The sequence below is a fragment of the Ochotona curzoniae genome, unplaced genomic scaffold (assembly GCF_017591425.1).
Source record: "Ochotona curzoniae isolate NIBS_2020 unplaced genomic scaffold, NIBS_Ocur_1.0 contig_908, whole genome shotgun sequence".
Lineage (NCBI taxonomy): Eukaryota > Metazoa > Chordata > Mammalia > Lagomorpha > Ochotonidae > Ochotona > Ochotona curzoniae.
Genome location: NW_024466607.1, coordinates 21,987,055 through 22,013,258, shown reverse-complemented (window position 1 = coordinate 22,013,258; position 26,204 = coordinate 21,987,055). Strand labels below are relative to the sequence as shown.

The following is a 26,204-nucleotide window of genomic DNA, read 5'->3' as shown; positions in this document are numbered from 1 at the left end:
AGTGAGAGGGAGGAGAAACAGACACAGTATTGCTCAGCATTGCTCGCTTAGACAACGGAACAAGGAGCCATGAGCCAGAGAATGGAGGGTGGTCCATAGAGGCTGGAAAAGAAAGGAGTGGATTCTCCCCTGGAGTTTCCAGAAAGGGACCAGCTCTGCCCACGCCTTGGTCTTAGCCCACTGAGACCCAGGCTTGCCTTTTGACCTCCAGCACTGTCAGACAACATAGCTGAGTTGTTTTTGAGCTAGCAGACAGGTGTGTTTGACTAGAGCAGCCCTGATGAACCAGCCCAGCCCACTGAAAAGACCCCTCCCTTGGAGAAGTCCTTCCTGACCACTGACTGTGGGGAAATTCTATAGCCTTTTCAGTAGACTCCTTCCTAGAACCCAGCACAACTTTAAGTTCTTTGTTTGTTTACCTGTTGACATTGGGAAGGGCTGAGGGAAGAGGGGGCTCTTGAAGGCTAACAGGCAGGGCTGAGTGTAGAACTGTCTGGACAGGAAGGAGGTGGCAATGATGCATCTAAAACCTGTCAGAACCAGAAAAGCACGCTTGTCTCTAGGGCTGAACCCCTAAGGGAGGAGTGCCCAGAGCGGCAGGACTGGGGTCGCCAGGGTCCGTACTGCCAGTTCCTGGGGCTATCTGGGTTTCCTTATCAGCTCCTGGACTTGATGTCCCTGCATATGCATTTGCCAGCAGTCACACATCCTTTTCGGAAGCAGGCAGGGTGAGTAAACAGGAGGGGAAGGCCTGCCTCTCTTGGGTACCTATGTAGGGTGGAAGGTGGAACTCCTGGTCACAGCTGGTCCTGAGAGAAAGAGCTCTGGAATGGGAACAGCCATCTCAGGGTGCTGGCTCAGGAGCGGTACAGGACACTAAACTGTGTCCCCCCCACCCCTGCCTCATCCCTGCCCAGTGCCTGGTGGCCCTAGGGAGAGAAACACTGAGCATATTCTTACCCAGAGTCCACCAACCCTTTCTCTTAATCCTTCCCTCTTTCCTCTCTCCAGGTTTAACATAATTCATGCCCCAACCCAAATCCACCTCCTCTCCCCACTTTCCTCGCTCTTGGAGGAGGACTGGCTCTCCTCCGTCCTCCAGAGTCTGGTCTCTCTAAGTGGCCCTTGACCCCCTGATTCTTGGCCACCCCCAACTCACACTGGCAGGCTCATCTCCTTCCTCACAACAGCCATAGCAGCTCCAACAGGCTCCCTCTGAGAGCCTCTACCCAGAGCAGCTGGCTCTACCAGTCCTGCCCTGCAGCCCTAGCTCCTATGGATAGGCCTTCTTTGTGGAGGAGCAGGTTAAGGCTATTTTAGGCAGATTCTGGGATATCACTGCTGATTAAGTTGCCCAAGTCCCCTGCCAGGCCAGGAGAGCTGTGGAGACAGGAACTGCTAAGTGCTGCTCCCCTGCCCTGAACAGGCGCCAGGCAGGACCTTAGCCTCATTTGCTCCAGGGTGAGCACTCAGATTAAACTTCCTCCTTCCTGGTGAGATTGTTTAACAGGGCAAGGAGCATTTATGGCAAACCTCCCTGAAGGTACGCGGCAGCTGGGCAGGGCCCGGAGCAGCTGGCCCACTGGAGGGACCCATGAGCCACCTTACCTCTCCCTCTGGGGTCCCTACAGGAGGCTGGACTCTCAGTAGCCAGTCAAGGTGACCCGTTGGCAGGGCCAGGACCTGGGCCCCACCTGGACCATCGGACCGTCTCCCCTGAAGCTGGACAGGAAGCCTTAAGATCTCAGGTATGTCACCAGCGGAATGGGAAGGGTCACGCTTCTTGACAGCATCATGGAGAGGAAAGAGAATGGTGGTGGGTGGCAGTGGAGAATGAGAGGATAAGGAATAAGAGCTTGAGACAGAAAAGCAAAGGAAAGGAAGGGAGAAAACAGGTCAAAGAGATTGAGATCTGATTGAAGAAAGCAAACAAATTTTCCTAATGGCTGATAGAGGACTGTGAGAAGAGTTTGGGGTTGAGTCCGATTCCAGCAATGGTGTACAGTGATTAATTATGTCTGCCCTGAGCACAAGAAGATATGGGGAAGGCTAGTCGGGCCTGGATAACCTTTGCTGCAAGATTTTTTTTCCCTGAACCATGGGAACTCTCCACATGTAGTCATCAGTCCCTCACCTGCTCATCATAAAACAAAAACCACATTTGAGCATCAATTATGGGCCACACAGATATTCTGAGAATAAATAAAGAAGGAAAGGATGTGGTCTTTGGTCCAGAATCTCATTCTGCTCTGAACTTTTCAAATTATTTCTATTTTTTTTTTTTTTAAGACAAAGGTGCTTGGTGTTGAGACATTTCCTGCTGTGTGATGTCAGGCTAGTCCCTTGCTTTCATTGAGACTCTGTCTTCTGTGAAGTGGGAGTGCCAGTCTGAATATCCCCTCTCCAATCTTGTAGTTCTCATTGGTTAGGCATCTCTGGTATCCACTAAACCACAAAAGCCCATCTTCTAAGTGCTTTCTGTGTGCTGCCACACTTAACACACACATCACAGTAACCAGCCCAGGCGGACTGGCTATGAAATTTGTGCACCTGATCACTAAGCGATACTGTTTCTATGATGAAGTTGATGCCAAGTCCATGGCTGGAGGCAGGTGGCGTGAGTACCAGAGTATCCCTTCCAGAAGGTTCAGTCTCTGAGCATGTATTGAACACTTCCTGAATGTCAGGTACAGAGAGACACTGTAACAACACGGGGTTACACACACCAATGGTGCTAGACAAATTGCGAGACACAACTTCACACGCAGCCTGCCATGGAGATAGTTTTGCAAACAGAGCAGACCTCCATGGAAATGAAACTTGCTAAGAAATGCTGGGACTCTTGAGAGGAGGAGAGGACAAGGGAGGAGCAAGGGGGAGGGGTTGCAGATATCAATAAAAGGCCCATAAGGCAGACAAGGTCAAGCCCAGCTGTGGGCTGAGATGGCTCCATCAGTCAGTTTTTCAGCCTTTTCCGCATCTACAGGCTCAGAGGCTCAGCACAGTGACCATGCATGGCTCTTTCTGAACTCAAGCCCCATCTACCCCCGGTGCTCTATGCCAGTAGAGCCAAGAGGCCTGACTGCTCAATGGCACATCCAGGGGCTGGAAGGTGGGTGGCTCTGTCAGTGCTCCTCAGGCTGGGGCAGCTGCTCCTCTTGGGATGGGATGAGACCAGCCTAATACTGGCAGGCCTAGAGGGCAGTGCACAGTCTGCATGGAGGAATGCCAGTCCCTCCCTGTCCAGTCTGGAGTCCCCAGAAGAGGGAACAGCCACTTCCTATGATCCGTATCATTCCCTAGCTGTGAGAGGTTTTTGGAGAACTGGGTGGCACTCCTAGATTTGCTCCCCCAAAAGGTACAGCCTGGAGAGAAGAAGATAGATGTTGCAAGGTCCTATCTTTGGATCCCTGCTCTTCCATTTGTCCCAGCTGTGACAACTGCAGCAAGGTCTCATTGATGGGTTCATCTGATTCTCCCAATCACAGAAGGATGGGGTGATGGATAAATTCCTGTGAGTTTTGCCTGATAGGAATTTTTAAACACAGAGGTATATACAGTACCAACCATGGTGCCAGGCACACAGTAGGTGCAGAACATAGGGTGGGGCTGATGTCAAAGCCTACTGCCTACTTTGTACCAGGCTCTCTGCTGATGGTTTATCAGATGACAGTCACATCAGTTATGGAGAGTGAAGGGAGTTAGACACTGTCAAAGAGCAACATCAAATTCTAAGTGATCTGTACATGTCACCTTAATGTGCGCTAGGAGAGTTAACTCAGTGGTGCTGGACACCTTACATGCATTGCTTCATTCAAGTATCACAATTCTAAGAGGTAGATCTTATCATTCTCACTTTACATATAAACTACTGAGGCCTAAGAAACAGAATTAGTTCCCCAAGGCAGCAAGCTATGTCAGCCAGCTTTGTATTACAGTAACAAAATGCCTGAGGGAACAAATGTAGAAAAAAAGGTTGGTGTGGCTCACAGATCTGAAGATTCAAACTCAAGATCAGATGGTTCCCCTTGGCTTGGGGGATGGTGAGGGTGGGGGATGGTGGTGTTGGAGCATGTGCAAAGAGAAGGGGTCATGTGGTAAGAGCAGAGAGAGTGGCTGGGCCTACTGTAGTCTTTGAAAATCACTCCCCTTGCGTGGATACCTTCCCAGGGCACCCGCATTCCCAACACCTAAGGATCTCCTATTGGTTCCCAGCTCCCTATGGTGCCTCCAAGCCTCTAACACTTGGACCTCCAGGACCCACCCCAACTGATATCCAGACCATAGGACCACACATGGTTGAGAGAGGTTTTGGGGATAGACAATCTAGCTCCAGGAAGACCTTAACAAGGGAGGCCATACTGTCCAAAGCGTGAAATTCCTCTGCCAAGAAGCAGTGAATGTAGCCCTGGTTGCATGAGCAGAGTCACAGAGGTGGGTGGTTGGAGTCACCCAGCATGGAGAACAGGAGGCTGAAAGTTAGGCCCTCTGCCAGAAACTCGGAGCCCTCCACAGGCATGACCGGTTCTGTGGCTAAGGAACTCACTTCTGATGAAAATGTCAGAGGCGATGTAGCTAAAGACAGAGAGAAGGAGCCAAGAGTTGGCCTGGGATTTAGGCCTCACAAGGAATCGGGGTCTTCGGACCTCATAAGGAAGGGATAGATATGCACTGTGAGTTTGAGATTTCTTCCAGATGTCACTCTGATTTGAAATGAGAAGCTTCCTGTATATTGGGGGTTGGGAAGACTCTTTGGGGCACAAGCAACAGCAGCCAACTCAAACCAGTCCAACAGGAAAGGGATCTACCCTGGCACACAGGACAGAGAAGCCCAGGGAAATCCAACTTCCAACAGAGCTGGGGGTCTGAAGGCTGAAAGGACACCCCCACCCCATCCAGCCCCCTGACTCTTGTCTCAAGCACTGAGTGCCTTCTTCCAGCTGCTTTATTCTCAGGCAAACTGACCTCACAGGCTGCATAGACACCCAGGAGCAGCTGCAGCTCCAACTCTCGACTCAACAACCCAGTAGAAAGGGCATCAGAAGCACTGGGAGGGCTCTGATCTTGGCTGGAATCATGTCTAATCCCATCTCTGTAACCAACGGATGGAGCAAGCTCACCAGCTGGGCCCGGGACACATGCCCACCTCTAGAGTTGGGGAACAGGATCAACTCCAACCCAGGAGTGTGGGAAGCACGGGTTGACTCTGCAGGAGGAGGGGAGCACTAGAAGGAGGAACATGTGCTGGACTAAGGACCGAGACAACAGGTGATGTCTACCAGACCCTTGCTCCCCCCATCCTACTTTATTCAGAGACAGTTACGCAAAGAATGGATGGTGAGTCACTAGAATTCTGAGCATTTGTTTTCTCATCAGTGACATGGAATTACTGAAAGAATCTGTGTGACCACATAGTTGGGGAAATGAAAGGACATAGGATTCAGTCAATGGAAGAAGACTTATGTTCATTACAATTGTGATAACTATTTCTTCAAGGAGATCTCTGGCTCCTGTGCCTTCCTGGGTAAGGCTTAGCTCCTAAGGCTTTGCCAAGACCTTACTGAGTTCACAGCAGAGGCCACCACTTCACTCATTAATCAAAGCAGCTGAGAAGTTAGGGAGTGCACTGTGACCTGCATGCCTATAGGGCTGGAATGACTTCAACAAGCCTGCCACACCCAACAAATGAACCCAGGTAGCTCCACCTCCATTGAGCAAATCCTTCCCGATGACGCACAACCCCGCTCTTGGCACAGAAAAAATTTGGCAGCACAAATAGGCCTGGGGAGGCTAACAGAGCCAAAGATGCCCAGCAGCTGTGAGGTGGCCTATCCTCTCAGACATTGTAGGGAACAGGAAAAGTGTTGTGTGTGTGGCTTCCACCACTCTCCCCACTCCATGGAGACTTGGAGAAGCCCATTCCTTGGTCAGAGTACCAAACCTGTCATTCACATATCCCAGGTACCATGGACTGGGTGCTGGCCGGCATCTCATCTCCACTCAACTGGGAATAGACAATTGGGATGGCCACATGTTGAAGAAGAAACTGAGACTGAGAGTTGGCTGCGTCCAGAGTGTCACAACAAAAGCCAGACAGGACTCCAGGCCCCACTCAACAACCATCCCCCCATATAAACCTTTATGTGTATATTCCCACTACTTCTGGGCAATGACCTTAAGCAGGCATACCAGCCCACCCTGACAACTCATGCGTGGATGAGAAATGAGCAGCAGGTGATGAATGACTGTCCTGAGAAAAACGGAATCACAGCAACTCTGTCCTATCCCGAGGGTCTCTCTGTCACCCCTGCAGAGCCAGCCCAGGCAAGATGAGGCCCCAAAAAGGCAGCATGTGGGACTATGCATGCCTGAAAACCAAAAGGGGTTCTGCTAGAGTGGGGGCTGGTCAACTACAGCCCGCAGGCCATATACAACCTGCCACCTGCTTCCAGGAATAGAGTTGGATTGTTGCACAGTCATAATCATTCATTCACTCACTCAGTCTCTATGGCTGCTGTCCCATCTGAGGAACACAGAACAGTTGGTACAACTGAGAACAAAGGCCTGCAAAACCCAGCGTGTTTACTACCCACAGAAGCTGCCACACCTCGCTCAAGGAGCTATGCCTCCTACCAGCAGCGCAGCCTGACCACTCTGTGCCTGCCTTCCCAGCTTCCTCATGGAGCTGCTTTAAGAAACTGGTAGGGCTGGGGAATGTCCCTGAGCGGAGTCTGAGCCATCTATTTTTGGGAACCACCTCAGGACCATGGGGGTAAGATCCTCTTTGACCCAACCCTGTTCCTAGCCACTCCTACATTTCACACTGTGTACATCTGCAAGGCCCAAGAGTCCTACCAGGCCAGGCTTGGGGAAAGCCATATTAAAGCAACAAAGCACAGAATGCAAATAATGGTCTTATTTCCTTCCCAAGTAAATGTCATGGGGACAGATTGTCTGAGCCATCAGCCTCATTGTTTATGGATTTAATCTGTTTATCACCCTGTGTATTGGAGACATGATCAATAATTGCTGATATATATCGGGGATTTACAAGAAGGACAATTAGGCGATGAAAGCCAACTGCTGTTTACATTAGTAACTTCACACAGGCCTGGGCCATCAGCCTGGGTGGTCAGAGCAGCTCTGAGGGATGGTTAGAAACTGGGGGCAGGGGAGTAAACCCAAACTGGGCAGGGCTGTGCACACCCCAGGTTCTAAGTGGGACCCTTTACAATCTGGGCCTGGTGTGGGTGGCTCCTTCTACCATCTATTTTATTATTATATGAAAGGCAGAGGGGGAGAGATCCTGCATTCCTTGGTTGACTCACTCCTCATGCCCATACAAGAGCCGGAGCTGGGCCAGGCTAAAACCAGGAGCCCAGCATGCCATTCAAGTGTGTCACCTGTGCACACTGGCTCTGTTTCTTCCCTGTAACCCATCCTACCCCTGTAGCCTTCTATTCATTCCTCGTGGTGAATCCCTGCCCTGGCAGGCAGGCTAGCACACCTGGAGGGAGAGGAGAACGAAAGCACAGCCATGCCTTTGAAACCCCACAGTGACTGCCAAATATCCAGGGGTGAGGGGGAACACAGCTGCAGCCACAACTTCCAGAAGTGGCTTCTTGCAGTCTAAACTCTCAGTGAGAGCCCTGGATACAGTTCGGGTTTACAGGAGGCAAGGCAGGAAACAGGAAGAAGCCATGCAGATGCAAGGAGTCAGCCACTTCCTTCCTTCAAGCTCACTTTCAGCCCATCTTACCTGAGCCTAGGCGCTAGCACTGGGGTCCAGACAAGGACAGCCCCTGCCTGCAGGGCAATTCAGGGCTGACCATGAAGCAGGACAAGGCGCCTTCTCGCACATTTCTGGGGAATGCCAGGGAAGGGTCTGGAGGCAGCAGGAGCCAGGGAATTTATGCACACACACACTTCTCCCCGAGGAGGCGCCACTCAACCCTGCAAGCTTTGAAGATGCAATAAGCTTGTCTCTGTCCTCCTGGCGCTGGGACAGGTCACAGCTAAGCTGGAAGGCATCCGTATACGCAAGGCTCAGAAACCAGGACAAAGCTAACGTGCTGGCTCCTGGTAGTGCCATTAAGAAATGTCACAAACAGACTGGGAGATGCTGGGATGGCCCTGGGGGAGGCTACAGAAAGAGCAAACACCCAGGTAGGAATCCAGCTGCAAGTAGCAGGGATGCCTGAGGCCTGCCAGGAGACAGGAGCGGGGATAGACGCTGTCTCTAGCAAGTCCCTTCCAGGCAGGTTGCTCACTGACCAGCACGCCTTCCAGAACAGGAATTAGCATCGCTCTCATCATATAGTTCTATTTCCCAAATGCATTCCCTCTGTGCCACAGGCTTTTCTCTGTCTGGCTCTCTCAAGGCCAACATGCTCCGCTCGACATGCTCACCCACATCTCTAGAAGGCGTGTCTATCACAGCTTCTCTCACAGAGCAGAGAGGGTCTCTCTCCCAGTGTCCTTCTGTCCATCCCAGGGAATGGCTCTGGTTGGCCATGCTGGGGTCACATGCTTACTCCTAAAACTATTGCAGGAAATCTCAAAGCTTTGATTGGCAGGGCCTGTGTGTCGAGGTGGGATGCCATGATGGATGTGTTCCCACCCAGTAGGAATTCAACCTTGATTTGGAAGGCCAGGGAAAGCTTCCCAGAAGGATGGGCATGAGGTCCAGGAAAGAGGCAGGGGACCCATGTTCAGACCAGAGAGTTGCAATTACAAGACCCAGTGAGACCCCAGGGCACGACTCTCACAGCCGTGGCCCCCCCAGCCTGAGGCTCCACCTACTTTCTCACGGATGTGCACAGAACCCTCCCAGAGTAAGATCCACAGCTAGCTGTGTGACTTTCGATGAGTAACCTGCCCCTTCTGCACTTCCTTCTCCAGTAGAGGTTTCATCACCTTCCCCTTCCAGCAATTTGTGAGAATGCAGTTCATTCAGTCTCCAAATTGTCAAGCACATGGTGTACTCAGTGCAGGTGGCTGACACAGCAGCCTGGCAGTGGGAAGCAGGGGGAGAGGCGGGACAGAGGAAGCTGGCCCCAGGACAGTGAAGGCAGGCAGTGGGCTCTCCCAGTAGGTCGGTAGGTTGGTAGGCTGGGTCAGAGTGGAGAGGATCAAAGCAACAGCCATCCCACTGGTGCAGGTGGCAAGTACCCCGGGGCCCTCTTCCCTGGGCCTGAGGTCGGCAGGCCAGCGTCAGGGGCAGCAGGAGCATTCTCCAGCAGCTCTAACCTGAAGAACAGGTGTGGCCATCTCTGACCAGAAGGAGGAAGACAAAATGTTTTTGGGTCTGGGTGGGTACAGAGAGATTTCTTGCCCCACCCTGCATCTTTGTCCCCAGGTGGCTTTCCCCTCCCTGGCCTGCAGCAGGCCCGGTCCTGACGCCAGCTCAGCCACAGACTGCCAGGGGAGCCAGCTGGACACTCAGCACGTCAGGGAGCCCTGCGGGTGTGAGGTGGGCAGGTGAGGCCTTAGCCGGGGAAGGATAGCAGGCCCGCAGATCCCACCTCAACCAACCAGGCCTGGCCCTGGCACTTCCAGAATCCCGGCTGAGCATGGACCGGGTAGCCCAAGACTAGCCTCCCAACCAGGTATGTGGCCCACCCCCACCACGCCCCCAGCTCTCTGTCCTGTCTCTGAATGTTGCTGTGTGTGTGCACATGAGGCAAGCTTGCTTTTGCTTTGTGTCACGCTGCCCCTCCCCTGCCCCTTCTGAGTGCTGTCCCTCAGTGGGCTCCGTCTCTGTGCCCTGAGCAGCCCTGTATGTCCTTCCATCCTGTCTGGCCTTCAGTTCTCCTGGCTCCTCCACATACAAGGAACCGAGTCTCACCCATGGGGGCTCACCCCTGGTCACATAATTATACTGTGCTTTCGGATGGGAAACCAAAGGTGGTGATTTGAATTTCAGGAAGTTAAAGTTTGACCAGATACAGCTCGGGTTTCTGACCTCTAAGGCCCGGGAGGAGCAGGGTCAGGACAGGTGGGAGGACTTGCATAATTAGCAAGCCAAGAAAGGAGAAACGTGGTTTGGCAGTTGCCACTGCTACTGACTGACAGAGGCACGGCTGATCCTGCCAGGTGCTTTGGTAGGGAGCTGAGAGGCCCAGGGATGTGGCCAGGGTCAGAGGTGGTGTTCGCAAAAGCCAGGGGTTCAGTGCTGCTCTCCCATGTCAGGCTTGACTCTTTGGCAGCTGGGCTCTGGAGGTGCTTTCTAAAACAGGTCAGGAAGGGGGACAGGAGCAGAGCGGGGAAAGGGGTGGCAGACGCCAGAGGAGAGGCAGCGAGCAGGCAGAGAAGGCTGCAGATTGGCCCCAAAGAATAGGGGACAGGAAACCTCCATTCTCTCTATCCCTCTTTATCTTTCCCCCTTCCCCAATCCTCTCTCCCTTTTTAAAAAAAAAGATGTATTTATTTTTATTAAAAAGGCAGATATAGAGGAGAGAGACAGAGAGGAGAATCTTCCATCCGCTGATCCCCCAAGTGGCCGCAATGGCTGAAACTGAGCCAATCCGAAGCCAGGAGCCCAGAGCCTCTTCCAGGTCTCCCACACAAGTGCAGTGTCCCAAGACTTTGGGCTGTCCTTGACTGCTTTGCCAGGACATAAGAAGGGAGCTGAATGGGAAGTGGGGCCACCAGGACAGAAACCAGCACCAGTATGGGATTCGGCCCCATGCAAGAGAAGAACTTAAGCCACTAGGCTACTGAGCCAGACACATCCCCTCTTCCTTTATTTGTCTCCCCTTTTTCCCTTTCACTCCTCGCCTTCCCTCCTCTGAACCCTCCCACCCCATGGTTGATATCCCGGCCCCTCTGCTCCCCTTCCTTTCCCTCCTCCCCACCCTCATGGGGCTTTTAAAGCTGCACTCACGGTAACTGCTACCATATGCAAGCACCACAGTGCCAGATGGGAAGATGGCGCCCCTCACTCCACACAGGACTCAAGAAGGAAGGAAACCTTGGTTTCAAAACTTCCCTCTGGGGCCCGTCACGATGGGGTAGCGACTAAAGTCCTCACCTCGCACGCGCTGGGATCCCATATGGGTGTCAGTTCTAATCCCGGCAGCCCTGCTTCCCATCCAGCTCCCTGCCTGTGGCCGGGGAAAGCAGTCGAGGACGGCCCAAAGCTTTGGGACTCTGCACCCGCGTGCCCAATTGGGGAGTGAACCATCGGATGGAAGATCTTCCTCTCTGTCTCTCCTCCTCTCTGTATATCTGCCTTTCGAATAAAAATAAATCTTAAAAAAAAAACTTTCCTCTGGCCTTGGGAGGGACTGGAAGGGAAGGGTTAGTCAAGCATTCAGATTCTCACTCCCACCTTTGCAAGCTGAGTAGCCTTGGGCTGAGCCAGTGGCTCGCACTTACTCATCCCCACAGTGCAGGCTGTGCCCACTGAGGAAGATACTGCATTCCATCCATACACAGCACCGGTGTCCCCACATCTGTAACCTGTGAGTCAGATGGCTCTCCGTTTTGGTCCATCAGCAAGGAACACTTGGCTCCTCCCTCCCGATGGTTGAGCTCAGGAGCTAGCTCAGAGTTTTTTATGTGTAGGTCAGATGGGGACAGACGGGGTGGGCAGAGGGACAGGTGAGTGAGTGAATCCAGTCCTCCAAGAGAAGAGAGGCAGGCACCTGCTCCCCATCCTCAGGCTCGACCATTTCCAGATCCCAGTTGCCCACTTGATTTTCTTCTCTCCCTAGGTTACCGCTGACCCCAAGCTGCCCTCCCCTGCGCAGGATGAGAGTGTCAGGTAGGATCAGGCAATGGGGTCGCTTCCTGCGAGCTGTGACTGCCCACCGTGCAATGCAAGGGGGTTGGAGGGTTGGTGTGCCTGTCCTCAGGGTCAGGTCAGGAATCCAGGAGCAACCAACCCAGGGGAGCCTGGCATGACCTCCTGCCTCTGGGCTCCAAGGTGGGAAGACCCAGGCACCGCAGCCGTACCTTGCACTGGCCCTGGGGATGGGCCCCATCTCAGAAACACCTGGCCCTGCCTGGAAATTTGGGACAAAACTCTGACCTCAATGGGAACTATTCTAGACTCTTCAGACAAAAAGGCACAAGGAAGACAAAGCTCTTCTCATTGTCACCTTCACTCTACCCCTTTGCATTAAAAGGGAAACTAAGGCATCAAGTAGAAAAGGCACAACACCCTTCCTACCCGCCCTGAGTTCATTCCCAGTTGGGAGAAGTCAGGAGCCCTGGCTTGAAGTCTGTTCGTTCCTCTGGGTTCAAACACCTGAATGGGGGAAATGAGTCAGATCTGGCACAGCGTGAGAGCTGAATGAATGTGAGCTGGTGCCCAAGATGACAAGGCATCCACCCACCCACAGTGAGCTGGTACTCAGGTCCCTGGACCACAGCCTGCACCTCCAATGAGCCAGCAACCAGTACAAAGCCACTGAGACCAGCTCAGAAGGAAGCTGCTGACCTTGGGTCACGGGGCAGAGGGGAACTGAGTCAGGGAGCCCGAGTGCTGCTCCTCAGACAGAGAGTCAAGGGAGCAGGAGGCTCTGGGTGGCTCCACCGTCCCTGTACTAGGTAGGGGGCCAGGGCCATGGCTTGCACAGAAACTCATGGAGTAGTTGGAGTGGTGATAGCTCTGAGAGGAGTTGATGGAAAAATGCGGAGGGCCAGTCATCCTTGCTGTCGAGGCACCCCAGAGGCTGCCTTGCTATTGCTAACTCTCACATTCTCCCCAACAAGGCACAAATCCAGTGCAAGGCCCTGCCATGTCTCCTCAGTGACTAAAGGACTCCAGCTTAGAGGCTGAGCTCCCACCCAAGGACCCAGCAGCCTTCCTGATTCCTGTCCCAGGTCTCACCCCCAGTATCAGCCTCCAGCTCCCCTGGCACCGTTCCCTTGCTTCACAGCACCCAGGGCATCTTCCCAGGCCTCATGCGTAGAGCACTATGGAGGGCAGAGCCTTAGCAGGTGCACTTTCTCCCCCAGGGAACCAGCCTTGGGGAACACGGCCTGGCAGCAGGACCTCACCATTCGGCCATGGCATATAGATTCACTTGTTGTCCTGCAGCCCTGATGAAATACAGTGCAGCCTGCACCTGCCATGTGGGCTCTGGTGCTGTGGCCTCCTGGCAGCCTCTCCTTGCTCCACAGGACTGCTCCGCATGCTGGCCGTCACCTTTGTCCTGGTCACCACCCTTATCTTTGTGCGCAGCTACATCAACTTCACCATGAGAACCATCCGTCTGCCGCGCTGGATCGGTAAGTGGAGCCCTCTCCCAGGAGCTGAGGACCCCATTCCTTCCTTCATCCCCGGGTGACCTGGGAAGCAGCCAGTCATGGCAAGGTGTGCACCTGCTCATGCAAACCTGCCATCCTAGGAGGCAGGATGTGAGAGAGGCAACCACAGGCTGTCAGGCAGGCTGGAGCCCATGAGGAACAGGGAAGGATGGAAGGCTTCCCAAGGCTGTGGCCAGCACCTGAGCCTGGGCATGGGTCTGCTTCAGAGAAGTGATCCCAGGAAAGGCGGACTGAGCGAAGAAGCAAAGGTGGCAGAGAGGGAAGGCAGGCGAGTGTCTGTGTGTTGCCTCATCTGCTCCTGCCCCTCTCAGTCCTTCCCAGCTAGGGGTCTTGGAGATGGGAGCAGGGGCAACGTGTGTGTGTGTGTGTGTGTGTGTGTGTGTGCGCGCACACATTAGTAGGCAGACTGGATGTATAACTAGACTACCAAGTGGGACACAATAGAAAATGAAGTGTCACAAGTGTCCAGGGCCCTAAAGCCCAACACCGGTAGTAGCTACTACAGGCAGTCAAGGAAGATTTACCTCAACACAGCTCAGCCACCGCCACACACATGGACCCTGTCTAGGGACCCTGGGCCAGCCCTAGGCTGAGTTCCTGAGGAACTGACACACCAGCTCCTCTCCACAGATCCACAAGGGGGCTGTGAGGGCCTCCACGGGCAGGCAAGGGAACCAAGGCTCAGGCAAGGTCAATGGCACACACAGCCACAGCCTGGGGTGAGGGCTCCAGCTCGGTGGGTCTCAGGACAGAGCCCAGCTTCTGTACAGGAGAGTCGTGTGTGTGTGTGTGTGCATGTGCACATATGTGTATACATGTATCTTAAGTGTCTGCATGCGCATGGCTGTGTGTGTGTGTGTGTGAAGGGATGGCTGGGACCTGTAGGAGAGGACTCCCAGGCAAGGTGGGTGGGACTTGCAGCTTACTGCAGTGGCACCTTTTTTAAAGTCCCTTCAGCCCATTCCTTGAGCTCCAACTTACATCCTGAAAGGGCCAGGATGTGCTCTCTCTCTAATAAACTTGGTCTTCTCTCCAGCAGGTCTGAACCCCAAGGAGACTGGTGAGTACTGACCCACCTCACCACCCCTCCACCTCCTGACCAGCTCCTAGCCATGCCGCAGGACCAGGTGGCCCAGGGTGTCTCTCCCAGCCCTGGGAGTCCCAGCAGCTGTCCTCACCTCCCTAGCCAGTGGTACCTTCTGCAGTCCCTCCCCACATCCTGGTTGCAGATGCATGCTCAACCATGCAGGTCAGATGAGTAAAGCTGGACTGTCCTCTTGGCCCTAGGATGTCCCACCTACAGCCTGGCCCAAACCCAGCCACTGCCTACACTCTTTCATACCCCCGCCAGATAGGAGCCTGACTTAGGCACTCCATGCCAGCTCAGGGTTCTGCTTCAAGTGCAAGGATGAGAGGTGGGCATGTTGAGTGCTTTAGGACCCCCCAAGAGACAAACAGAAGGTGCTTATTGTTGGAGTAGAAATGTGAGATGAGCCCAAAATGGTAGGAGAAATGCTCTGAATTTGAAGGGCACCCATTCAACGAGGGGAGTCAGGGGAGGCTTCCCCAGGGAGATGGCCTTCGGAAATTAGAGGCAGGAACACGTGGGGTTCCTGTGGAGAGCTGGGCTGGCGACTCAGACAGGAATGACAGTGAGAGAGCCTGCAAGGTGGGAGTGGGAGTTGGTGGGATAGGGGTCTTGGGTGCAGCCACAGTGGGTGTCAGGACATCAGCCAGGACCTGCTGCTGAGAGCCAGAGGTGAAGCGAGGGTGAGCTGGGGGCGCCTGCTGCCTGATGCTGTATTCAGCACCTCATGAGCATGACATGGGGTCCCACACACAACCCCAAGTACAAGCGTCACAAGGGGAAGAGGGAAGAAGCAGGTCCACTAGGCCGCCAACCCTCTCCCTGCTGCACAGCTGCTCCCGGGGACTGCTCCCCACTGTCTGCATGGCGATCCCCAGGTACACTGAGGCCAGGAAAGCCAAATCCAGCATCATACCCCACATGAGCCTTTGCCAACTCAAGCCTGTCCCAAGCTTACCCAGCTTGTGGCACTGCGTGCTGTGACAGCCCTCACAGCCTTGGGCTCATACCTCACCCCTCTAAACAAGACCCCAGCCTGTGTTCATCCCACACAGATTTCTTGAGTGCCTGCTCGGTGCTGGTCCAGGAGCTGCTGGGACGATTGCATGAGACACTGAGTATAGAGTACTTGGCACAGGGCCTGGCACACAGCAAGCCCATAGCAGTGGGTTTCTCTTAAGCAACCGTGGGCCCAGCAGATGAGCATGCTCCAGTGGGGAGCTGGGCCCAATGCCTGGCCCAGCGGCTGGGGATGGAAAGGCTGCCCAGTCGGGACCATACCTGAGGGGGAACTCTTCTGTAATTGCATGTGCACCAGCCCTTCCCCAGCATGGCCTTGGTCAACCACTAGGTGGTGCGGAAAGAACCTGCCACGCTGTGAGCACAGGTGTCATCCCTGCCCATGGAAGTCCCAGAGTGGGCTGGGATGCTCCAGCTGCATCTCAAGGTCTGGACCGAGGCTCCTGCCAATCATGGCTTCCTGGATTTGCCCTCTGAAGGTCCTAGCAACCACCATGGCCAGCAGAGGTGCACACACTGACTGCCCGTGGGCTCCTCACCACCCTGAGCACTCAGTGGTATAAACGGAGCCTCCTGCTTGTTCCCTTTTGCTCCCTGTTGTGTCCCGGGCTTTGGTGCTTAGCAGGAGCTCAGCAAGTGAGCCACAAGGGAATCAATATGTCAGCTTGGAACCCTCCTCATGTAGTCCTTGTTTATCCCCATGGGGAAGGCACCACCCGACAAAGATGAAGTGAGGAGGCGGCCCACACGCCAGCCGAACCCAGCCAGAGAGACGCTCCCATCTACTGGGCAAGGGCCCACTGGAGGCTGTCAGTGAGCACCCCAAGAGAGGCTCTCAGCAGAGTGCCTGCCTCGTGGGGACTCTGGTTGTCAGCCCTCACTCATTCACACCTGGGATGTACGGGCCCCCCACTTGCTTCTGTAGTAGGTGGACATGCAGCCCTGCCCATGTGTGCGTGATGGGGTCGGTGGGGTACCCTACAGGGTCAGTGCAGGCCTACACTGGAAACCTTCTCTCCCTCCTGCTGCTCCTTCCCAGGCTGCTGCCACCCACCCAGGCTGATCTCTCTTAACCTCCCTCCCCACCACAGAGACCCCAAAGACTAAGTGTGGCCTCAGCAAGACCTGCCCATCCAACTTCTTTGCATTTAAGATCAGCAGTGGGGCTGCCAACGTCGTGGGCCCCTCTATGTGCTTTGAAAATCAGATGTAAGTATCTGAAGGACATCCAGGTCTCTCTCCATTCATTCATTCATTCATTCCTTTATCTGCAAGAAAAAGCTAAGACTGCAGGGGCTGGGCTAGGGCAATCAGCCCACATCGTCCCAGGCTTCCTTTTCTGGCAGGAGTATAAGCCACAACAGCTAGCATTCAAACAGCAGCCAGATCAGCCACACCCACTCAAGACCCTGGGAGACACAGAGATGTGAGGGCAGCCCGGGTCAGCTGCCAGGTCTGCAGTAGGACCAGGACTTGAACTTGGGTCTGACAGTCAAATTGATGCGTTTACCTCCAAATGGGGATGCCTGTGGGGAGGGTTCAGGGTAGAAACAGGTATTAAAGCCAGATGTAGCAGGTACCAGGGTGTCACCCAGAGGCAAGAGGAAGACTATGCCTGTTACCCAGCCGAGGCAGGCAAGGCCCTGGGACACTGGCATTACCCGGTGAAAGAGGGCAGAGGTGGGAGTTCACCTCAGACTCCAAACACCTGACCACAGTTGGCCAACTCAACACAAGAGCCTGTGGGCTCGTTCATGGAAGGGGCCGGCAGTGGTAGACATCAGGACCAGTTGGGCCCAGGGAATCAACAACCGTGATCACCAAGGCCCCGTTCACACCATCTTCAGCTCTGGAGGCCTCTGTCCACTGTCGTCATTTTCTACACAGAAAATGCACTTCTCTGTATGATCAATGCGAGAGGCCGCCAGCTGCTTTGGCATCTCAGCCTAGCCTCACACCTACTGCACAAGAGCCAAGACTGGGTCCCAGTGTTGGGCCTGCGTCACGAGGCCATGCCCGGGCCAAGGACTGTGGCCAGGGCCCCCAGGAGGCTCTGGCTGTGCAATCAGGGAGAGCGAGGGCCCCATCCCAGCAGCCAGCTAGCCACAAGACAGGCCTCCTCGGGGGTCCCCAGCCCCAGACGCAGAGGGCCATGCAGTGTGACGTTTGGGGTTAATTTCCTTCACCATCCTTACAGCATCATGAGTCCGGTGAAAAACAACGTGGGCAGAGGCCTGAACATCGCCCTGGTGAACGGTGAGCGGCTAGGAAATCCTCCCCACAGTCAGCACGGGGAGGGCCGCATGGCTGGGCCCGGGACAAATGCACTGGCTTAACTCCCAGCATGCCCTGGGGTGGTCCCATGGCACTCAGGAGGGGAAGCATGACTGGTATTGGGGCAAGAGGTGGCACCAAAGTCTCAAACACCTGTTTCTACTTGGAGTACCAAACAAGAGAACACACACTTCTCCTTGAACATGTGGTCCATCCTCAAAGCCATTCACCTTGAAGCCCACCCCCCCCACACACACAAACACACGAGGCCAATGGGGACATTGTGTAGAAACACACTGGGTGGACACCAGCACTCACTCATTCAAGAATCACGGAGAACAGCTACTGTGGGCCAGGCCCTATGCAGGGCACCGGGGTCAGCTGTGAGCCCGCAGGTCGAGGCCCCTCACAGTGAGCACCAAAGACAGCATGACGCAGTAACATCTGTGGAGCACTTTATATGTGTGAGGACAGAGCTATGCCCAATACTCCCCATTTTCAAGGAGAGAGATTCGGTTCTGAGAGGTTGAGTCACTTGCCCAAAGTCACAGAGCCAACAAAATCAAGTCAGTGTGAGCCGAGCTCGGGCTGACCGGGCATGTGTGCAGCACCTACTGCATGCAGGCTGGGCTGAGTCCTGTGCAGGATGTTGGGGCTCAGAGCCAGAGCAAGCAGAGGGTTGCCAACGCGGACACGCAGCTTGCAGTGGGGCACAGCTCCCCTTGGAGCACTCCACACCCACACCCCTGCTCCAATTCCAGAAAAATCCACCAGCACAGGCAGTCACAGAAGCACTTTCAGGGGGTTGTAGCACTCTGGTGAGAAAGTCACTCACACAGCTGACATCCCTTCTGCAACACCTCCATCTAGTGGCACACCGCAAGAACTGCACCTTTCCTCCCAAACAGCCCATTCCCTGGAGGACCAGGACTGTGCCACAAAACCCAAGGCCAAACTCAGATTCCTGCACTCTGGGCGACCACTCACCCCAGCACAAGCCTCTGCCAGTTGGAAGGCTCAGCCTGCAGATTTTCCATTTAAATGGGAATAATGATGACAACTATCATTCTTATTACTGCTTTGCTGATTAAATTTGTCCTATACTCACTGAGTAAAACTTAACATTAGTTTCCACAGCCCATTGTCCAAGACTGAGGTGAACACGCTGAGACATGTGCTACACAGCCTTGGATGGGTTCTGTTCCTTTTCAAATCCAAAGCCCTTCCAGCCTGTGGTCTCACATGGGCCTCACCCTCACCTTCAGCCACAGCTGTCCGACTAGATGTTGTTTCGTCCTCATTGTCTCCCTTAGACCTTAGCCCATGTAGCCACTGTTGGCACAATGGCACGTGGCATGACCCACGTTGCAGAAGTAATCCCTGTGCTCTCTCACCCCAGGAACCACGGGACTGCTGCTGAGACACAGCTCCTTTGACATGTACTCTGGAGGTAAGCCCGTGTGGCACATGCACACACACCCCACCATGACAGGACCAGGGAGTGCGGAGAGGGCTGCTGGCGCTTGCTCTCATGGGAGATGACAGCACCTGAACTCCAGGTAGACTGCCTTCCCGCTGGCCCAGCGAGGCTTTCCCATGTGCAGGTCTCAAGACAAGGACCCAAGGGCGCAGGTGGGAGGTGTGCTCGCCGGGTCTGGGCAGACAGACGAGTTTGGGGCCAGACAAGGAGGGAGGCCTACACTGAGTGTGTCCAGAGCCTCGCTGCGGTGCAAGTAGAACCCACGTCAGACATTCAGGGAGCCCAGGGGGGCGAGGGGACCAGGCACTCAAGCCCCTAACCCCTTGCTCCTGCCCAGCACTGCCTGAGTACAAGTTGAATCTACAGGCCTAAGTGTACTTTTAAGGAAAAGAAATGCCAGAGCTGCTAGTTGAAGCAGTATGTGTGCTGACATGCAGAGTTCAAGGACCAGTACCGACGGCCCCACCCTTGCAGGTGCTTGATTCCAGGCCTCAGGGATCTCTCAAGCACCCGAGGGCAGGTCACAGACTCCTGAGGCCAGGAAGGCGCTCTGTGAGGCTCTCAGCACCCTGTGCCTCCTGCAGCTGCCCTTCCACCCTGCGCTCAGCCACGCTTCTCAGGCTTCTCCCTGCTGACCCTGGGGAGTCACCGCCTCCTCCCCGCTGCAGGGGCAGCCAGGGCGTGGCCCTCCCCTGACTGGAGTCCCACCAGCATCCATGTTCCTATAGTAGCTTCCTCGGGAACTGGCCGGCCCCTCAGCCCTATCTCCTGGTACCTCTCAAAGTGGGGTCTTCAGCTCCGTCTCTGCTGATGGCTCAGTGCAGCAGCTGGCCAGCCCTTAGCAAACAGGCAGGGAGATGGGCCCTACAAGGGCAGCCTGCCATCTGACCTCAGTTTCCCATGCAGGCTTGGCCACTGTGGGGTGTTGAACATGTATATTTCCAAATACCCAAAAATGTGCTCCTCCTCCAAGATGGTAGCACTGTTCTTGGAGCTAAGCAGTGGCCAGAGCTTGGACAAGCCCCTACACTGTCCCTGTGTAGGTTTGCAAGGCCCCCACTGATTCCAGACAGAGCTAGGGCAAGGGTGAGAAGGGAAGGGAAGGGAAGGGGGCAGGCCAAGGGCTGAGGGCTGGAAGCCTCCATTCGTTCTCTGGCTCATACCCCGTGGGGGTTTAGTGTGGCCTGGGCCAGGTCTCTGAATCACAACTTCAGACAGCGGGCATCCCCTGGACCCCAGTTTCCTCCACACTCCCATCGAGGTCCACTGGCCCCACACCATTAACTGTGATGAGCAACTGATAACTGAAATGGTGACATTGATGGGCAGTGTTGTGAAAATCACCCATGAAACCCTGACATTCCAGAGACCAAAGCCACACGCATGTCATTCCCAATGCCCCCCTCTTTTCGTCTCTCCCTTTCCCTTGCCCAGCCAGGACAGAGGCCTCCTAAGGGCTTCTGATCTCGGTGCCAACCTGCCCCAGGCTGACCCCAAGCAGCAGGACAGCAGAAGAGTGTGAGTGCGACGGACACTTCCCCTGAATAACCGGCGCTGTGTTCCTTTCTCCCCCAGACATCAAGCCACTGCTGCAGTTTCTTACAGAAATCCCAGGCGGCACGTTGGTGCTGGTGGCCTCCTATGATGACCCGGGGACCAAGTGAGTGGGGAGCTTTCCCTGCTGGGCCACATCACTGTGCAGTGCCGCAGGCCAGACACTTCTGTGCCGGGCGTGCCGGTTCTGCCTTCTGGCAGCTTCTCTAGGGAAGTCATGAGGCGTTTATGCACTGACATCTTCCAGGGGTTCCTCACAGGCTGCTCAGAGCAGGACCAACCTGGAACTTCCCCATCCACTCTGGGCAGGGTGGTCATGGAGGTTCTGATATTTAGAGAAAACAAAAAGTGTATGCAAAGTAGAATTCAAAGGTGAGTTTACTTGGGTGCACAATGTTTTTGAGATCCACACCTAGTTGCTGCACAGTACACATTTTCTGGCAACTTTTGGAAGACCCCTTGTATTATTACATGCACTTCAAGATGTTCTGCATCCAAAGTGATGGAACAGAAACTATGTGAAGGGCACAGGCATTGAGCACAGTGGTCACCTAGGACGCCACTCAGGGCTCCCCCGTCCCATCTCAGGGTGCATGGGTTCAAGCCAGGCTTGGCTTCCCCTTCTAGCTGCCTGATGATGTATGCCCTGGAGGAGGAGGCTGTAGGGACAGCCAGATATGGAGTTCCTGGCTCCCAGCTTTGACCTGGCAAAGCCCTAACTGTTCCAAGTGTTTGGGGAATGAACTAGCAGGTGGGAGGGCTTGGTCTCTGCCATTCTAATAAGTGGATTTTTTTTCTTTTTTTAAGAAAAGCAAATGTCTAAGCACACGGAAAGATGTTTACCCTCCAGTGCTACAAAAGTAAATAATGCTGAGTCATGCACTGCCCAGTGACGTGTTGTTGCTCTGTGTCCAACCACATGCTGTGACACTATCACCCAATGACATCTTCGCTGCCTATTTTGCTAACTGCACCTGTAACAATTGGCTCAATAATGAAGTCACCCGATGTTGTGTTTCTCAGAATATATCTGGGATTGAGAGCTGCATGACTGCATTAAGCCACTTATGCTGATTGTGTCTAGAGGAGGAGGAATTGTTTGTCAGTTACTTCCTGGTGATGTCCTATTGGGAAATAGGGAGACTTTTTTTCTGCCAAGAGTTGTTTGGATATTTAGAACACAAAACCATGGGCCATACTCCAAGTTATCCACTTCAAAACCCGCCTGCTGTGGACTCTGCATTTCATGTCCCCCCTGTGGTTGTCTTGGCAGAGCAGATTTCACAGCCCACAGCCCAGATGTTCCTGACCCCTGCTCTCAATGCCAGCTGGCTCACATTGACAAACAGAAGCAAACGGGGCCTCCTCAGCCCTGCCCAGGGCCTTTGGAGGGGGAAGGCTTGGCTCCCTGGCACTGTCCTCCTGAGTGCAAAGCAAATGGCGGGAAGAGTCGGTGTGACCCCGCCCTGTGCCCATGCTGCTATGGGCTGTCCCCTCAGCCCATCCCACACCCCAGCCATCCTCTCTGTCCCCCCTGCAGGATGACCGAGGAAATCAGGAAGCACTTCTCTGACCTGGGCAGCACCTATGCAAAAGATGTAGGCTTCCGGGACAGCTGGGTCTTCCTGGGGGCCCGAGACCTCAAAAGCAAGAGCCCCTTTGAGCAGGTGGGTGCTCGGCTGCCTTCCCTACCCAGGGAAGGGGCACGGGCTTCAGGACCCCAGGTAGGCAGGGAGCTGGGATGGGGAAGCAGGAAGGACAGTTGCCCAGCACAGGTCCCTATGTTAGGCCAATAGGGAGAGCCACCTGGCCCCCAAAGTGGCCTGCCCACCTTGGGAAGCCGTCTCCTGCAGCTTTCCCATTAGCAGGAAGCTGGATCAGAAGTGGTGCAGCTGGGACCCAAACTGGTGCCCCATGTAATGCCCACATCCGGCATGAGCCAGACCTCTGCACCACCAGTTTTAAAGCACAGTCCAGTCCGACATTGTCTGCACCAGCAATGTCGGAGTCCACTTAAATAAGAGACTGATGGAGTTGTGATTCCTTACGAAGGACTATATCATTGTAGCAAAATGGGGAAAATCTGTCATGGGGTGGGATTTTCAGGGGTGGGAATCAAAGTCTATACAAAAATGTACCACATAATTCAAAAATTCAAAATAAGAATTTAAGAAAAAGCACGGTCCAGACGCAAGCAGGGATTCTAAGCAGCCTCCCTGTTCATCTTAACTCTGTGTTTCTCTGTTTCCTCTTCTCCAGTACCTGAAGAACAGCCCAGAAACGAACAAATATGAAGGCTGGCCAGAGCTCCTGGAGATGGAGGGCTGTGTGCCCAGGAAGGTTTTCTAGGGCGACTTTAGCTGTCCCTGGGTGGCGGGCCTGAGAAGCTTCTGCCAGACCCAGGAGTCAGACACCAAGCAGGACACAGCACAGGTTGCAGAGTTGCCAGTAATCCTTGCACACATGGCAACTCACTTCCGGTCTTTGGAACCTGAACCCTCCCACTGCCCCTACGAACTTGAGTGGGCCTGAGAGACACCCAGCTTTGGAGGATCCTTCTGGAAGCCACTGTGTGTGGGAGGGCACAGGTGTGCTTCCTCTGGGGACTGACAGCCCACACTTGAGCAGAATTAAATTTTATTTTTATTGATGTGGAATAAGCTTTCCCAACCTCCACAAGTTTCTCCCTGGGATAGAAATGGTATAGACTCAGATCATGGGCTGGGGACAGGCCTGTGACAGCTCTGGTGTCTCTGTTGGTAGAACAGGGATCTCGTGAAGGTGTGAAAGAATCCTTCCTGCCCAAAGTAAGCATAAGGTTGACAAGGCCAGAAAAGCAAAGGATAGGAACCAGGGAGTGTCGTCACAACCTGCCCTTCAACCCAGGGCTAGAGAGACTCCAGGGCTGGGGGGATAGTGGGAGGACAAATGGGAGTGAGGGAGTGAGGGGGAGTGAGGGGGAGAGAGAGGGGGAGAGAGGGGGGGAGAGAGAGAGGGGGAGAGAGAGGGGGGAGAGAGGGGGGGAGGGAGGGGGGAGAGAGAAGGGGGGGAGAGAGGGGGGGGAGAGAGAGGGGGGGAGGGGGGGAGAGAGAGGGGGGAGAGAGAGGGGGGGAGAGAGAGGGGGGAGAGAGAGAGGGGGAGAGAGAGAGGGGGAGAGAGAGAGGGGTAGAGAAAGAAAGAGAGAAAGAGAGAAAGAGAGAAAGAGAGAAAGAGAGAAAGAGAGAAAGAGAGAAAGAAAGAGAGAAAAAGAGAGAGAGAGAAAGAAAGAAAGAAGAAAGAAAGAAAGAAAGAAAGAAAGAAAGAAATGATTGGAAAGAAAGAAAGAAAGAAAGAAAGAAAGAAAGAAAGAAAGAAAGAAAGAAAGAAAGAAAGAAAAGGAGGGAAAACAGCCAGGATGAGAGCCGGCTTCCAGCAGCCGGCTTCTGGACTTGCCTTGGGTTACCCCAGACAGGAGTAGGAGGCAGGCAGTTTACTTGGGAGGGGATTCCGGGAACCATCAGTAGGGGAGGGGAGGAGTGAGACAGGAAAAGTGATCAAGGATCCGTCAACCCAGTTCCTTCTGTGCATGCTAGGGCTAAGTCCCAACAGGCTTGTCTAGGAATCTTTGTGTACCCCACAAGAGAGCTGATGTGAAGTCCCAGACACCTCCTGTCTGCATCCACAGCAGCTGCTGATGGACCCCTGGAGCATGCCAAAATTGGCAGAGGTGAGGAGAGGGGAGCAGGCAAGGAATGTGATGCCTGGGGGTGGGGGTGGGGGACTCAGAGAAGAGTTGGTTCCCAGGCTCAGGGCTGATTACCCCAGGCACAAAGAGGGGACAACAAGCTGCCTGCAGTAGCCTGAAGTGCAGGAGCATACCAGCTCCCTCACCCAGGGAACAGGAAGAGTTCCACATGCTGAGGAGCAAGGACAGAGAGGACAGAGCTGGGGATCCCTCAGCCAGAGGGTTAAGTGTCAATGGGATTGTGAGGGCAGCCAGCTGGTCATCTTCCTCTGTCTACCTTGTACACACACACACACACACACACACACACACACACACACACACACACACACACACACACACACACACACACACACACACACACACACACACACACACACACACACACACACACACACACACACACACACACACACACACACACACACACACACACAGGATCAGCCTCACTCTGGGAATGATAGTGGCAGAAATTTTCCATTATTTCCACCAACACCTCTGTGTGCTCATAAACTGTTCCTTGTAAGAGGCAAGAATACCTTTTTATGATTTAGAAAGAACCAATAAAGACTCCTCTTTTCTAAGATTGAGTGAATTATTTGATGAGGAGAGTGACAAAGAATGAGACAGAAATCTTTTGTCTGCTAGTTCACTCCCCTAAATGACCATAACAGCTGAGGCTGGGCCTGAGGCTGAGTCCATCTGGGTCTCCAGCGTGGATGCAGGGACCCAAGCACTTGAGCCATGCTCTGCTTCTAGGTGCATCAGCAGGGAGCCGGATCGGACACGGGACTCAAACCTGCACGCAAATGGGTTGCCAGAGTGGTAGGCAGCAGCTTAGCTCAGTGCACCACAACACCAGCCCAGTAGGGTCTCAACGTCATTCAGGGGCACTGTGGCCCAACAGGGACTCCTCCTGACACACACACAGTCGCCAAGATCTGTTCAGCATCTGGGGCAAGATAGCGGCCAAGAAGGGCACAAGACAACAGCGAAAGATTTAAGCTGGGCGATGGCACGATCTGGCCAGCTCATCTGAAGAAAACTAGGAACGCTGCATGGAGGAAGGGAGACCTGCTAAGGAAGAGGCTGCAGTGTCATGGCCTGTTAGGGCATAGGAGAAAGGGTCACAGCCCAGGGGTGTTCAGGAAATTCCATGCCTAAGACATGGAGGCAGTATTGTCCTTAAACTTCAGCAAGACAATTATAGCCACATCCATTTGGGGCTAACACTTAACCCCCCATTCCCTTCTGACATACATGAGTCAGATTCCCACTGCAGGAGCCAGGCTGGGCACCAATCTCCTGCTGCATGGCTGGCCAGCACTGTAATTTTGGTCCTAGCCAGCAGGGGCAGTCCAGCACAGACAGGAAAGGTGGCACCACTCTCCACCTATGCACCAGGGTGGAAAAGGGCACTGGGCAGATCAAAGGGCATCTCCTGAGCTGTGCAGCAGACAGTGGATTGATTGCAGGGACTAAGAGTGGCCTCGTGGAAGCACCTGACATTGATGGGCTGTCCCTGCTTCCCAGATGCTGTGCTCAGAGTTGGGCCGCTGAGAGACCTCATTTCCTGCCCTGAGCCCTTGGGTGGGAACCAGCGTTAACCACCACCACCCCCATTCCTCCTGCCACCATCCTCGGTGCCCACTGGAATATGCGGAATAGGTCAGGCAACTTGTCCAGAGTCACACAGAGAGGCTACCTGAAGGTGAGAACTGGATCCATTTGTCCCCATAGCTACTCAGACAGACCTGACAAAGTTTGGAGGCAGCCAGTGGTCCTCC

The 26,204-nt window shown here is 54.1% G+C and overlaps 1 protein-coding gene across 2 annotated transcripts; it reads left to right on the top strand.

The window, feature by feature from the left end:
* The first annotated feature begins 1,544 nt into the window (after nt 1-1,544).
* FAM3D (FAM3 metabolism regulating signaling molecule D) lies at nt 1,545-23,343 on the top strand. 2 transcript variants are annotated; one of them, XM_040994740.1, is made up of 10 exons: nt 1,545-1,748; nt 11,718-11,767; nt 13,132-13,239; nt 14,318-14,338; nt 16,477-16,594; nt 17,583-17,641; nt 19,059-19,109; nt 20,715-20,799; nt 22,234-22,360; nt 22,953-23,343. In XM_040994740.1, the coding sequence occupies exons 2-10, from the start codon at nt 11,755-11,757 to the stop codon at nt 23,040-23,042; spliced, it is 672 nt and encodes a 223-aa protein (XP_040850674.1). In that variant the 5' UTR covers nt 1,545-1,748; nt 11,718-11,754; the 3' UTR covers nt 23,043-23,343. The 2 variants fall into 2 exon arrangements, with proteins under 2 accessions (XP_040850674.1, XP_040850673.1); XM_040994739.1 differs by having other exon boundaries at nt 14,315-14,338.
* The last annotated feature ends 2,861 nt before the right edge of the window (nt 23,344-26,204 follow it).